The sequence below is a fragment of the Halichoeres trimaculatus genome, unplaced genomic scaffold (genome assembly GCF_033239565.1).
Source record: "Halichoeres trimaculatus isolate MK-OKI-2021-1 unplaced genomic scaffold, fHalTri1.1 fHalTri1_scaffold_9, whole genome shotgun sequence".
Lineage (NCBI taxonomy): Eukaryota > Metazoa > Chordata > Actinopteri > Labriformes > Labridae > Halichoeres > Halichoeres trimaculatus.
Window position 1 is genome coordinate 12798695 of NW_027437188.1, and position 13189 is coordinate 12811883.

General features: G+C 42.4%; 1 protein-coding gene across 7 annotated transcripts in view; it reads right to left on the reverse strand.

Annotated features, from left to right (window-relative positions):
• The window catches only part of myo18ab (myosin XVIIIA b), a 123612-nt gene that overhangs the window by 42144 nt on the left and 68279 nt on the right, over positions 1-13189 (reverse strand). For all 7 annotated transcript variants that reach the window (XM_074679279.1, XM_074679275.1, XM_074679274.1 and 4 more), the window contains 5 exons: positions 12932-13060; positions 6024-6167; positions 5664-5753; positions 4176-4295; positions 783-894 (listed from right to left, as the gene is read on the reverse strand). In XM_074679279.1, coding sequence (XP_074535380.1) covers positions 783-894; positions 4176-4295; positions 5664-5753; positions 6024-6167; positions 12932-13060 — 595 coding nt within the window. The remainder of the gene's footprint in view (positions 1-782; positions 895-4175; positions 4296-5663; positions 5754-6023; positions 6168-12931; positions 13061-13189) is intronic.

The window sequence follows — 13189 nt, forward strand, 5'->3', positions numbered from 1 at the left end:
ACAACAGTCTGATGCAGGTGTATTGGTCCTGACTTTGAGAAACTGAATTCTAAGTGATTTCAGTCAGACTAACGTGTTTCTTTGCATATATACTGTGCAAAAGATCTGACTTGACTGACCTGGTGATCTTACCATGATATTTCATGGCTGCTGCTGCTCTCCTACAGTCCACAGATCACAGGTGAGCTCTACAATGTTGGAGACTGATTCTATGTATGATTTCCTTTATATTGTCTCTGAAATCTTTAAGTTTACCCCAGTGAGAGAACCAGAGGCAGAGCTTTAGTTACAGGTGTAAAACTTAGGAAGTCATACTTTGCAGATGAAACACCTGAACACAAGAACAGCTCAGTCTACCAGTCATGATTATTCACACACTGATCCTGTAGCTGTTTGGTTTCATATTTCAGAGCATAAATCCAGTAAACAGAACTGCTGCTCTTTTCAAATCACTTTAAATTTGTAGTTTGGACCAAAATAAGCTTCATACCATCTGTTAAAACAGACTTTAGATGCAGCTTTATTATCTGTGTGAACACCTGCGTGCTACAGTAACTCTAGACTTCATGTGTCCTCCTCCTCACACTGAACACAGCTGACAGATCTGTCACTCTGGCCGATCTAAACACACCCACACACACACCTGAGGAAGACGTTTCATCAGCCTCACACCTGCGTGGGCGTCCACAGGCTTCAGAGAGAAACGAACCAAAGAGATGAGGCCTCAGCAGCCTGGTTATTAGGCCTGTGTGTGTGTGTGTGTGTGTGTGTGTGTGTGTGACCTGTGTCATCGTCGTCCATCTCTCCGTTGAGCTCCGATGCGCGGATGAGTCGAGCCTCCATCACCTCCATCTCCATGGACTCCATCTGTTTGTTCATGCTGTCAAACTTCGCCTGGACGAGAGGGAGGAGGAGGTTTCCATGACAACAGTGTTTTAATGATGTGGCACATCTCTCACTCACACACACACACACACACACACACACACACACACACACACACACACACACACACACACACACACACACACACACACACACACACACACACACACACACACACACACACACACACCATGGGGCAGACGAAGTCTCAGAGGAAAGTTTGGTCTGTGGCTGAAGTGTCTCTGGGTGCATATCTGCAGGTTGTGGATCATTCTGAGCATCTCTGCTGCAGATTGAACACGTTGGAGACCTTTAATGTGTTTTGATGCCAGTTACTCTGATCCTGAACATAAAGTAGAGTGAGGACTCTGTTATAACAGCCTGATGTCTGCCTTAATGTCGTCACCTGCCCTCATGCTCAAAAAGTAAACCCTCTCCTTCCCCTCCTGCTGTCTGGATGCAAACATCAGCCTCAGCTGGGTGTAATCAGTCTTTATATGATATAATTGGTTGTTAAAAGCTCAACTGCGCCGTGCAGCACACCTGTGAGAGCATCTGCACTCATTATCTCTCTCTGCTCTTATTGTATCTCCAGGTTCTTCCCTTTCATTAAGCAATGGCTTGTGATGTTTTGAATGAATAAAAAACTCTTATTTTATGTTTGTTTCTGATTTATAAAAAGAGCCAATTAATCATTTTAACTCCCATTTTATGAGGGATTAGGAAACTTTGAAGAGAATTTTAAGGATCTTCAGGGCTTTATTTAGAAATTTAATATCAAGACTTGCTCTTTAAGCTGATTCTCCCTCCAGTCTGAATACCCACATTGCCCCCTTGTGCTGCTTTTCGCTTCTTCACACACACTTTAAGACAGAATAAACCCGCCACGCATATCTGTCTGAATATCTCCACACACTGAGATGTTCTTTATCTCCATAATTTATCCAAGGAGGGAAACTCCATCAAAGTCACCCCTCTGTACATTTCTCTTTTGTGTTATCCCAGCTCCTTCTTCTGCACCTTTACCATGAAACAATGCTTCAATTAAAAAGCTTTGTAGATTTTCAAGCTCCCTAGTTCTGATAAAGATATTATGAAAGAACAAATGAATAATTTATCAATAAATACCCTTAACTTTTTCAACAAATACAAACGTCCTTAAAGAGTGTGTTTCCTAAATGAGTGCAGATTTTTAAAACTCTACATATTCCTATGTTGAAGAAATCCCTGAGTAGTGTAAAAACGTAGTGTAAGATCTGGTCCTAGCTCCTGCTGCAAGAGGCCTCCAGAGGGCTGGCCAATCCGAGTGAAGGGGGTTTGTGGAGCAGAGTCTTAAAGAGACAGCAGCTAAAACAAAATGCTTTAGAAATGGCTTAAATAAGGGTTTTCAAAAACACCAGTTAGAGAAAAATAGGGATATTATGAGTTGTCAATCATGCAAAGCTACACTGGGGGCACCAGAGGGACAGGAAAAAGACTAAAAAGCCCAATACTCCCACTTTAAGGGTTTGAATTGCGATAAATTGCTGTAGGATGAATTGCAAAAGTTTTTTAAGTTGATCAAATTCCCCCCAAATAAAGGATTTTACAGAACCCTTAGGTGTCTCTGTGAAGCTAAATCTACAAAACAAGCATTGATTTTATTACTTAATAATGTTTTAATGGATTAAACCTTTTTAATGTCACAAACTTCAGGAGAAGAAATAAAGAAAATAAATCAATAAAGACTGAACTGGACAAGTCTTGGGAAACTAGAATGCTCCTTGGAGGAACTTTCTGTTTGTGTCAGTTTTGTCGCCCCCTGTTGACAGACCGACGCCTCTCATCCCTCTGCTGATCTTGTTCATATATAAATTATGTTTTTCATCCTGCCTTCTCCCACAGTCAAGCGTTTTACTCTCTGTGTAGAAATAGTCTGTTTCCTCAGCGTGCTGTCAGCCGTCTCTGTCTGATTCTCGCCCCCTCACAGAGGTTTTAGGCGGTAAAAATTACAACACAGGATCTGTCAGTCTTCTTCCTGGTGCTCTTGTTTGCTTCAGCAGCTCTTAGAAAGGCATCGATATTAATTTCAGTCTCTTTCATAAACAGCTACAATCTCCTCTCGGGCTTTTAAACAATGAGAGTCTGCTCCGTGTTTATAACTCAAACCGTCTTCATGTTAGAGGACGCCTCAGGAAAAACAAAGCCTCTCTGCTTATTTCCCTCATACTGAACAGAAAGAATTAACAGGCTCACACCTGCACACCTGTACTCCAGGGTTTGTTGTTCAGGTGAGAATCTCATTTAGAGCGTGATACCTTGAACCCAGCGGGCTGCGTTCTCCTGCTGACTCACAGATCACACAACGCGGCGCACAAACACCTGTAGAGCTGTGACCGGTTCACCTGAGCCCCACGAGGACAGGACAGAGCTGACTGCGAAGGTTTAGTCTACATAATACAGAACTGTAGCTTCATTACTCTCCTACATAAAGTCTATCAGTCTTAGAAATCGTTCTCTTCTGACTGAGGGACAGTATCACTAAAGTTTACATGTAGCAGAAACAGAAAAGACTGTCTGTGTTAAACTGCACATTAGGAGCTACTGGATTAACAGTCACTTAAAAGCACTGGCTAACCCACACAACTGTCCTCATTTTTACCTGGATTTTGTTCTTTAAAAATATTTTTGATTACTTTTACATCTTTAAAACACGAGTAAAGTCTAAATTTTTGCTTTTCTTGTGGTTTGAAGACCCAGTTTTTCCTTGTTGTCTTTTAAGGAACACTGCAAGTAGGAATAAGTAACAATATTTTTTTTATAAGTCTTATATAATTTATAGTCATCAAATATAGGTATCAAAAAACGTGTATCCAGTTATTCCAGTCATGTGTGTGTAATTCTATTTGAATGTTTTTTCTTCCTTTGCACATCTTCTTTAAAACATTAAAACAGACTAAAATCCAGTCATTAGGATGTACGGAGCTCGATTAAAACCCTGCTCTGAATAATTCCAGCTGATGTGCGTTTGTGTTTTTATAATATTTAAATTAGCAGACATTAAACCACAGTTTACGACGTGTCTCGTCTTTTAACTCGACTGTGCAGTCGAAGGATTCGTCTGTATTGTAGAGAACTTTATTGCCCCATCGCTGAAAGGCTAATTGGACCATAAACTGTTATTTATCTCCATTAAGGATCTCAAAAACACCACTTCTGCTTTATTTGCCTTAATAGAGCTGTGATGAGAAAGAGAGTTAATGTTTTGTGATGTAACACACGTGCCTGTGTCAGTGTGTGTGTGTGTTTACCTGCAGGTCCTTCATGTCTTTCTCCAGGCGGAGTCTCTCTGAGGTTTCAGTCTCCAGCAGCTGAGAGGCCGACTCCCCGGTGTTCCTCTCATCAGCCAGCTCTGACGACAGCTCTGTGATCTGAAGTGGCACAAACACACAAACACATAAGATCTCAAGCCTGAGTGTGCAGCATGTTCAGGAGCTGCATTCTTGTAGAAATAAAATCAGTACGGGTAAACATTGAGCATGTAAGAGAAGACGTGGTTCAGCTCTGGAGTGAATATTCACACCACAGAGGTCACATCAGTGTTATATTCTGTCTGTGTGATCTAAACATGGGTCATAAGTCCATCAAAGAGGCAGCAACATTTTTGACAGAGTTTTCCTGTAATTTGTGTGGGAATGAACCATCATCTGTTTCCACATCAACTCTCCCACTGATCTTCTAAACCATTAAACAAATTCAGATCATATTTCCTCACATTCAGGCTCAGCGATCAACACCTGCAAAGTGCAAAGAGACCACTTCATGGAGACTACATCTCAGAGGTCCTTCCCTCGGGTGGCAGGTAAAAAAAAAAAGAAATTAGGCTGAGTTTCTACACCACACAGGTGTGTCTGCAGCTTCTTCCACCTGTTCTTCTGCTGTCTGTCTGCTTCACAAGGACAAGTGAACACACACATGCACATACATGCTGACAGGAACGTCCCTGCAGCCCCCACATGTCATTGTTTACTACACAGGACATCAGTTTCTCTGCTGCTTTGCTCTTTCCCCTCTTTAATTTTGTGCAAACAGAGGCAGACATTATCATTTTGGTCAGTACAAACATAATTATCTATGGATGCACATGTCTGTAAAGCCATCTCATTGGACATTAATTTCACCTTTATGCATGAACTGTCAGAAAGCTTCACCTGCATTAAGCTGCAGATCAGCTCATGCAGAATGCTGTACAGAACCAAATCATTTTTTATTTTACAAGCGTGATGGAAAAACTCTTCCAAACAATTTGTTTAACAAAATGCATGAAATAAATAAATAAGAGTTAAAGCTGAAATCATTTTATATTTGATGAAAAATGAGATTTTCCTGGGTTTTCTAAGAGCTTTTTCCTCCACTGCTCCTCTCTTGTTTTGAAAACCTGGTTGTTATGCCTGTAAAACTGATCTGGAGATCTTTATTCACTTATTTCTGTCTAAGCAAGCAGAGGAGCTGCACAGAGGACTCCGAGCTCTTCTGCAGAGCTGTCTGATCGACGTGACACACCTCCACTGAAAACACATAGGGTCCGATTTTAATTCACTTTGTGTTTTGAAATACACAATGGTTGAGTCAGAAAGCCCAAGTGTTTTTTTTTCCAATTCTTCTCCAGTTTTTTGGGCAAATTTTCTGTATTTATCATATGTTTCCCCAAACTTTCAGATCATTTTTAGACTCCTGATTTTGGACTATCTCTTCAAACTCCCCCCTTTCAGTGTAACTGTTGGTTTCTGTGAACTCACCCGGCTCTCCAGTCGGTCTGTGTTCAGTCTCAGTTCATTCCTCTCTTTCTCCACCTTCTCCAACTTCTGCTTCAGCTGCTGGATCTCCTCCTGAGGATGAAAAATGACAGGAAATGTTTCAGGTTTCAGATTCATTCATAATCCAGAACTGCTGAGTTTGAAGGGTGAACTGGATGATTTTCTCATCCATTCATTTTTACATCGACTGACTGATCATAAGGTTGAAATATGATCAACAGTGTAAGGTAAGTAAGGTTTGACTTTTGGAGAAAATTCTTCATGGAAACAGAAACTTTCAATGAAGGTCAGTGTGTTTCTAGGTGTGCATGTGTGTGTCTGTGTGTGTGCGTGTGTACTCACATCCTTGCCCCTGATTTGCTCCTCAGTGAGCTGCACCTCGATGAGCGGCCTGACGGTGGTAAAGAGCTTCCACCACGGCCAGCCTTTGACACCGCGGTTCTTCTTGATGTTCTTCTGGATGCAGCGGATCGCCAGGTCCTGGATCTGTCTCACACACACACGGACAGGGAGAAGGAACACAGACTGAATGGTGTGGTTCAGCTGTAATCAAAAGGGACTACGATACTTCGTCATATTACTGTTTCCTGGATGTAGTTTGGGTTCAGTGATTTACTCAACGTGAAAGGACGTCCTGAAGATTTTATTCGTTGCTGCACCGCCAACAACCAGAGCCTCAAAACTCTGATTCAGCCAACAAGACGCAATAAACCAGTTCTTATTTTTGGACAAAAAGTTAGGTTCCCCCACTCTCTGAGCTGCCCCCCAAAACAGAACTCATCTACAGAGAAGAGTCTGAACTGTTCAGTCTTTCCTCAGCTCCAGGACATGGTTATTAAAGTAGACATTAAACCCTTTGAATAGTTAACGTCTTCCGGAAAGCAGTTTGATTCAGACTCTGACTGTACTTGTCTTATACCATTTCCCACAAGCTGAGCCTGAAAACACACTCTTGGAGGTTATCAGCACTCTCAGACGTCTGAAAATCATCTTTTATTTCCTTTACTCTGGTATTTACAGACGTTTGGTTTGACAGATGGCTGTTTCTCTGACTGACTGAGAATACTTTGAGCACAAATGGATCCATAAACGCTCCATCAGCAGCTCGTTGGAGAGAAATCTTCCCTAACGGGAGGTGATCTACAAAGTCACTGATAAAAACACAGAGGAGTGAAATGAACCTGAGAGGATAAAGGTCCTGAATACCAGTGTTTAACTCATCAGAGTTTAACTGGAATAAAAAGGAAGAGAAGCGTTCACTTCTTATCAGAGATGAAAATTGTTTTTTGAGTTGGGAGTCAGGGACTGAGACACCTGAGAACTTGACCGTTAATTGGAGCGACTGCTTTAAAGCCTGTGGAGACGAGGAAGAGATCAGTGTGACGGGATGAAAGAGAAGATCTGCAGGTTGGGAAACTCTGATCTGGGCCGTTTCCCTCTAATCTTCATCTGAAGACTTTTACACACTTCATGTCTGATTCTCACACTCCCCCTGACCTGAGCCAGAGAACACACCCGAGAGACTCAGCAACAAGAGGAATTAAAGACCGCTTTCTTATCCTCCCATGTCTGACGGCTCCTTATTAATCTACAGCTTCAATCACACTCACTGATACTGAGACACAGTTTCAAACCACAAGGATCCTCTGTTCGAAGGTTTGGGTGATTTCTGCTTTAACTTTGCTCTTTAATAAGGAAATCCAGACATTATAGAATCATCAAAATTGATATTATCTAAATGGAATAAAAGAGAAGTGAAACTGGAGATTTAAAGGTCTCATATCATGCAATTATCACTTTATTAAGTCTTTTAGTTAAATTTTTGGGTCTTTGGCTTTCCTCCCAGCCCGTGAAATGTGATATTTAATGACAAAACCTGTACTTAGTAGTGTTTGTGAATGTAAAATCCTGACCTAAAACGAGCTGTTCGGAATTTCCGGGGTTTGCCGACGTCAGCGATTCCCTTTTTTGACCAATCGGGAGCAAGTCTGACTTGATTGGTCCACCGGAGCAAATACCCCCAAACCCCCCTCCCTGATCACTCCTCTCCCCGCACTTGGAGAGAAATCTCTCCAGCAACGGGGAGAGGAGTGTGGCTGTTTTTGGCTGTAAACAGCCACATGCACAAGCTTCCCATCTCGGAAGAAGACAAGACTAAGTGTCTAGAGTTCATTAATCAAGGAAATGTGCCAGCTACACTCAGTAAAACTGTGCATGTGTGTGCTAGTCACTTTACGGCCGACTGCTTTTCCAACTTTGGACAGTTCAACAGAGGGCTAGCCAATAGACTGGTCCTGAATCCAGGCGCATTACCAACCATCTGCCAACAAACCTAGGACCCTGGAAATGTGAGTATATTAAATGCTGTGTGCTGTGGAGCAGATGTAAGAGCTTTTCCTCAGTGTCCCCCCTGTCTCTGTGTTAGCTTCAGGATGCTAACTTTAGCTGCAGTTAGCCTGTTGTTTTAGCCTGTAATGTTACGGTAAACGAGCTTCACTGTTTTCTAAACATTGTGCACTCAGAGCTCGTGGTGCCGCTCTCGGTGACGCTGAAGAGCGGGGCGGTATCAGCGGTGGCTCATTTACATATGAAGGTCACGCCCACTAAATCAGAACGTTCTGAACAGAGGGGCTATGAGAGCCTGGAAACAATGCTGCTGTGCTGGATTTATTGGCTTTTTGGACCAAAACATGTTACCACCACTTCATGAAGACATCAATGATCCATATTAAACTGCAGAAAAGGAGCAGAATATGGGACCTTTAAAATGATTTCAGAAAAGATTCAACCCTCGTCTGATGGATTAGGGAGTTCATTAACCTAAAGGACATGAAGTGTTTATTCTTAGACTGCCTGACTGAAAATCTGTAATAACCAATGAGAGGAACTGACTGGGAAGTGTCATCAGCCGGATGTTCCAGCTCACGAGTATGGCACCAACTAAACTGAACCCAGATCCAAGAGGAAAACTGAAGAAGAAGAGCAGCTTATGGTGTTATTTACCCAGATTCTTCTCAGAGTTTCTGTTGTTACTGACAGGAAGCTCGGCAGGACAGCCGGTTGACGACGCTGATTGTGTTTGTTTACCTTCTGAAGTCACGTTTGATCACGCAGGATTGTGTGCTATCTCTTGTCTGAGGAATCGTTGCCATTGGTTAAATGTGTGGTTTAACTGTCTTATGTAGTCGTTTAGTGAGTGATCAGAGGATTGTTGTGAAAAACCCAGTCAAATCCATCTTCATGTGTGTGGTCTCCGAAGAGTTTAAAATCACTTTAGCTCTAAAAATGTTGTGGTTGTGTCAGAGCTGTGTTGAAACAAACCAGAAATCAAGCTTCAGATTTGAGCTTTAGCAGCTGATAATGTGACAATCAAAGCATCCTCGACAGAAATCAATTAATGAGATGATCTATCACTTTTGAATATAAGTACTGATGCATCTGCACCTGCACTTAAAGTTTCACAGAGCACATACTCTAAATCACGTCTCTGTGATGCTAAGCGTCATTTCTGCATGGCTCCTCTTCACCATCAGACCACACATCAGGAGAAGATCCCACCCAGGCTTTAGTAGATTCCTCTTCATGTCAGCGACCATGTATCAGCAAAAGTGTTAAAATTTTCATCACGGAGTGTTATTACATCTATAAATAGACTCTAAAGTTTATCAGCCTCACACTGAACTGCTCAGAGTCACTGCAGTCATGAAATATTTCTATTAAGAGAACGAAGAGTTCATCCAAAAACCAGCAGGGTGAAGCAACCGTTTGATGTAGAAGTTTAAATACAAACAGACCTGAGGCTGATTTTAATCCAGTGTAAAGAAAAACTACACAATCCTTTAAATAATCCATAAAGTTCATATTCACTCACCGCTCTAAAGCTCTGTCCTCAGTCACTACGCTTACCTGAACAGGTTCCTCAGGTAATCTGAGGATCTGTTTGTGGCTCCGCAGTAACACAGTAACTGTATGTCTGTGCTTACATGAAGCTGGACAATGATTTCATGTTCCCCTGACCTTTGACCTCTTATACAGCCTTTTTATTTGGATTAATGACAAAGGAAATGTGTGTTCAGGTTATAAGAGAAGAGAAATTCACCCTCCAGATATCTCATTACTCTGGATTGTGTTCCTCATGCTTTTGCTCTCCATACAGACTGATTTTCCTGCTGGCTCATAATTGGTTGATACTAAAACTACACCACAAGTCTGCTTGGTGCAAAAAAGAGTCCACATCTAGTCTAGAAACAGAGATTACAGAACTTGTAAACAGAGATTCGCATGACTTAGATGAAATTGATAAAAATTGATTAGTAAAAGCATCAACAAGGTTTTTCTATAACCGATGCACTGTCCTGCGTCATTACTGCATTAGCTTGTCCTCCAGTTTGTTTGTCTTCTTCCTTTTTGTTGGATTATTTAGCAGTTGACAACTAGTTGAAGGTGCATAACCGCCACCTACTGGACTGGACTGTGGATTACCTGGGCTACTGGGCTGTATGGGTCACATATAAACAGATCAGAGTTTGGGAGTATTTCATGCGGAGTGAAAGCACATAGCGTGTTAATTGACAAAAATTACATTGGATGGCACGTCAGAAAAACTGCAATTATCCAGCACTTAAAACGCAAACATGTTGGGCTCATTGATGACGAGTCGGGAAGCTGATCATGGTATGCATGGTATGTCTTTTAGGAATTGTTTTGTTATTTTATTTTATCATCACCCAGTTTGAAAACCCAGAGGAGCCCATTGAACCAACATTAGCATTAGCGTTAGCTGTTCCAGATAGTGGTAGGGCAGAGGGCTGTACTGTTTGACCTGCAGGTGAAAAGATTGAGGACGCATTTTTATTTATTTGCCTTTCTTGGCCCACTAAGTTCTTAATCTGGTGTCATAACAATTTATTTTCTGTTAGTTTGCCCATCCTGTTGATTTTTTAAGTGACAAAACTTTCATGTCACTTTTTACACTTTATAAATGTAGCATCTGGCCAGCTTAAACTTTGTTCATACATGCTGTTTCTTTGTGTATATCTTTAAGCAAACAGTAGTCATCAACTAAAATAACAACACGTTTGGTTTTGCAAATTTTACTATTATGCATTCTCATCCTTTTTTCCCTGATTCATCAATTAATCATTAATATGATCGTCAGAGTAATCAATTACTAAAATAATCTTTAGTTGCAGCCTTAGTGATTTTCCTTATGATGCTGACTAACAGTTATCTCTGAACGACAGAGAGTCATGAAGATTGGTTCTGAGTTTTCCAGCAACCAAAGTAAGATTTTTAAAATGTTTCTCTTTTAAGGGAAAAACAAACCCCACATGTTGAAGAAGCTGGAGGAAATTTGATTTCTACAATCATTTCATGTCTGCAGCTCAGGTGTAAAAACACTCTGTACTCTCCTGCAGGCCCCCACTAACACACCCATCTGTTTTTATCTCCACGGCTGCTGGACATAAGAAACTTCCCCTCCAGTCAATCCACGTAGCGTTAACGCTGCAGTGTTGGAGTAGAAGTCCCGCCCTGAACAGGCCGTGTACAGCAGGCCTTTCTTCCCTCCACCACCCTCTACCTGTCCTTGACACCTGGCTCTATGGAGGCTGCTGCAAAGGCCCTGGTTTACACACAAACACACAGATGAAGCAGCAGCAGCACCAGCCTGAGCTCCCTGATGGGAGGTGGAGGTGGGTCGGGGGGGGCTCTGTCTTTAGGCAACTATTTAATTAGGCTCAGAGTTGGTTGTGTGGTGGAGGAATCCCCATGATCCTCCTCTCTATCTCCCTGAATGTCAAAGAGACGCAGCGAGCAGAGGCAGACTGCAGGGCTTCAAAGCTTTCAGCGGATCTCTTCTGTTTGTCTTCTCCTCCTCACTGAGCCTCCCTCTCTCTGTTTCCTCCTCTCTCATCCTCTCCCTCCCTTTCACTCCTTTCCCAGGGCACTTTGAATGCCGCTCTATCCCCCGACAGAGAGGGGGGAGGAGCTGGGAGCAAACAGGGGAAGCTCCCCAGAGCTGGAAACAAACTGGATGGAGGAACAAAGGGATTGATTTTTTTTGTGTGTGTCAATAAAAAACAGAGTCTGAGAGGAGGACAATTGGAAGAGGAACTCCTGAGTTAGTTCCGGTTCCTTTAAAACACCTTTAAGAAGACTAATCCCGCATCTTTAAAAACAGACATCATGTCCAAAACGTCCAAAGTCCAGAAGCATTTCACCTTCAACGCTGCAAAGACAAAGACAGCCTGCAAAATGAGTCAAACAGACAAACGATGGAGTGAGTAAGAAAGAAAATCCACTGAAAAGAAACCTGCTGAGGCACCTCAGAAAGCTCATCAAGTGAGAGCGTTTCCTCCTCTCTGCTCCACAATCCCCACCAAACACACACATTAGCCACTCATAGCTTATAACGGCCGCACACAAATGGACCTAATTCCAAACTGCTTCAATTAAATGAGATTACTTTCAGCACGAGAGGAGCTGCTCAAAGCGAGGCGTTGAGACGAGGCAGACAAGTGAAGTGAAACCTAAATGTCCTTGGAAAGTAATCTCAGCTGGCAGGACGGAGGAGGGAAAAATAAAGTGAAATGGTAATGAAAGGAGGACGAGGAACCAAAGTTTAATCACTACACAAAACACACACACTTTACACCACACACACACACACACACACACACACACACACACACACACACACACACACACACACACACACACACACACACACACACACAAACACACACACACACACACAACGCAGCAAATAAAGTGTTAAGATTAGAAAACTTCCACCAACAACATCTAAACTTTTAAAAAGAGCACACAAAGAACGTCAACAGATCCCTGCTGGCTGCTTCAGGAGTTAGACGCTAACAGAGGCAGTGCGTCCATAACACACACACACACACTAGGCCAGCAGTGTGTAGAAAGTAAAGAGTGTGGAAAGTGAAAAACATCAAAGACAAAATCCTTGACAAGGGCAACTTGTAAAGCATCCAAAAAGCTTATTTGGCTTCGAGTGAAGTTTCTCTTTGGGTCTCCTTTCTGTGTGTGTGTGTGTGTGTGTGTGTGTGTGTGTGTGTGTGTGCGTGTGTGTGTGTGTGTGTGCGTGTGTGTGTGTGTGTGTGTGTGTGTGTGTGTGAGTGTGTGTGTGTGTGTGTGTGTGAAAGGGTTCATAAAGCTAAAAACACACTAATAAAGAACAAACGTGGCTCAGTGAGTACTCCCTCTCTATCTGACACACTCACCTTCCTCTTCTTGAAGGCCTGACGGGCCAGGTATCCTCTACAGGCCGCCTGGAACAGAGAGATGTTCCTCCTGGTCTGAACGTCCCGCTGCTCCTCCAGCCGGGACAGAGTCCCCGCTCTGAAGAACACCTGCAGCCAGCGAGAGGGAGAGACTAAGACTCTTCTCCTTAAAGATGAAATTTAAAGGAAAAATCAGCACTTCAAACCCAGGATATATTTGGACACATTGTGTAGCCCAAAGGACAAAGTTTTTGAAGT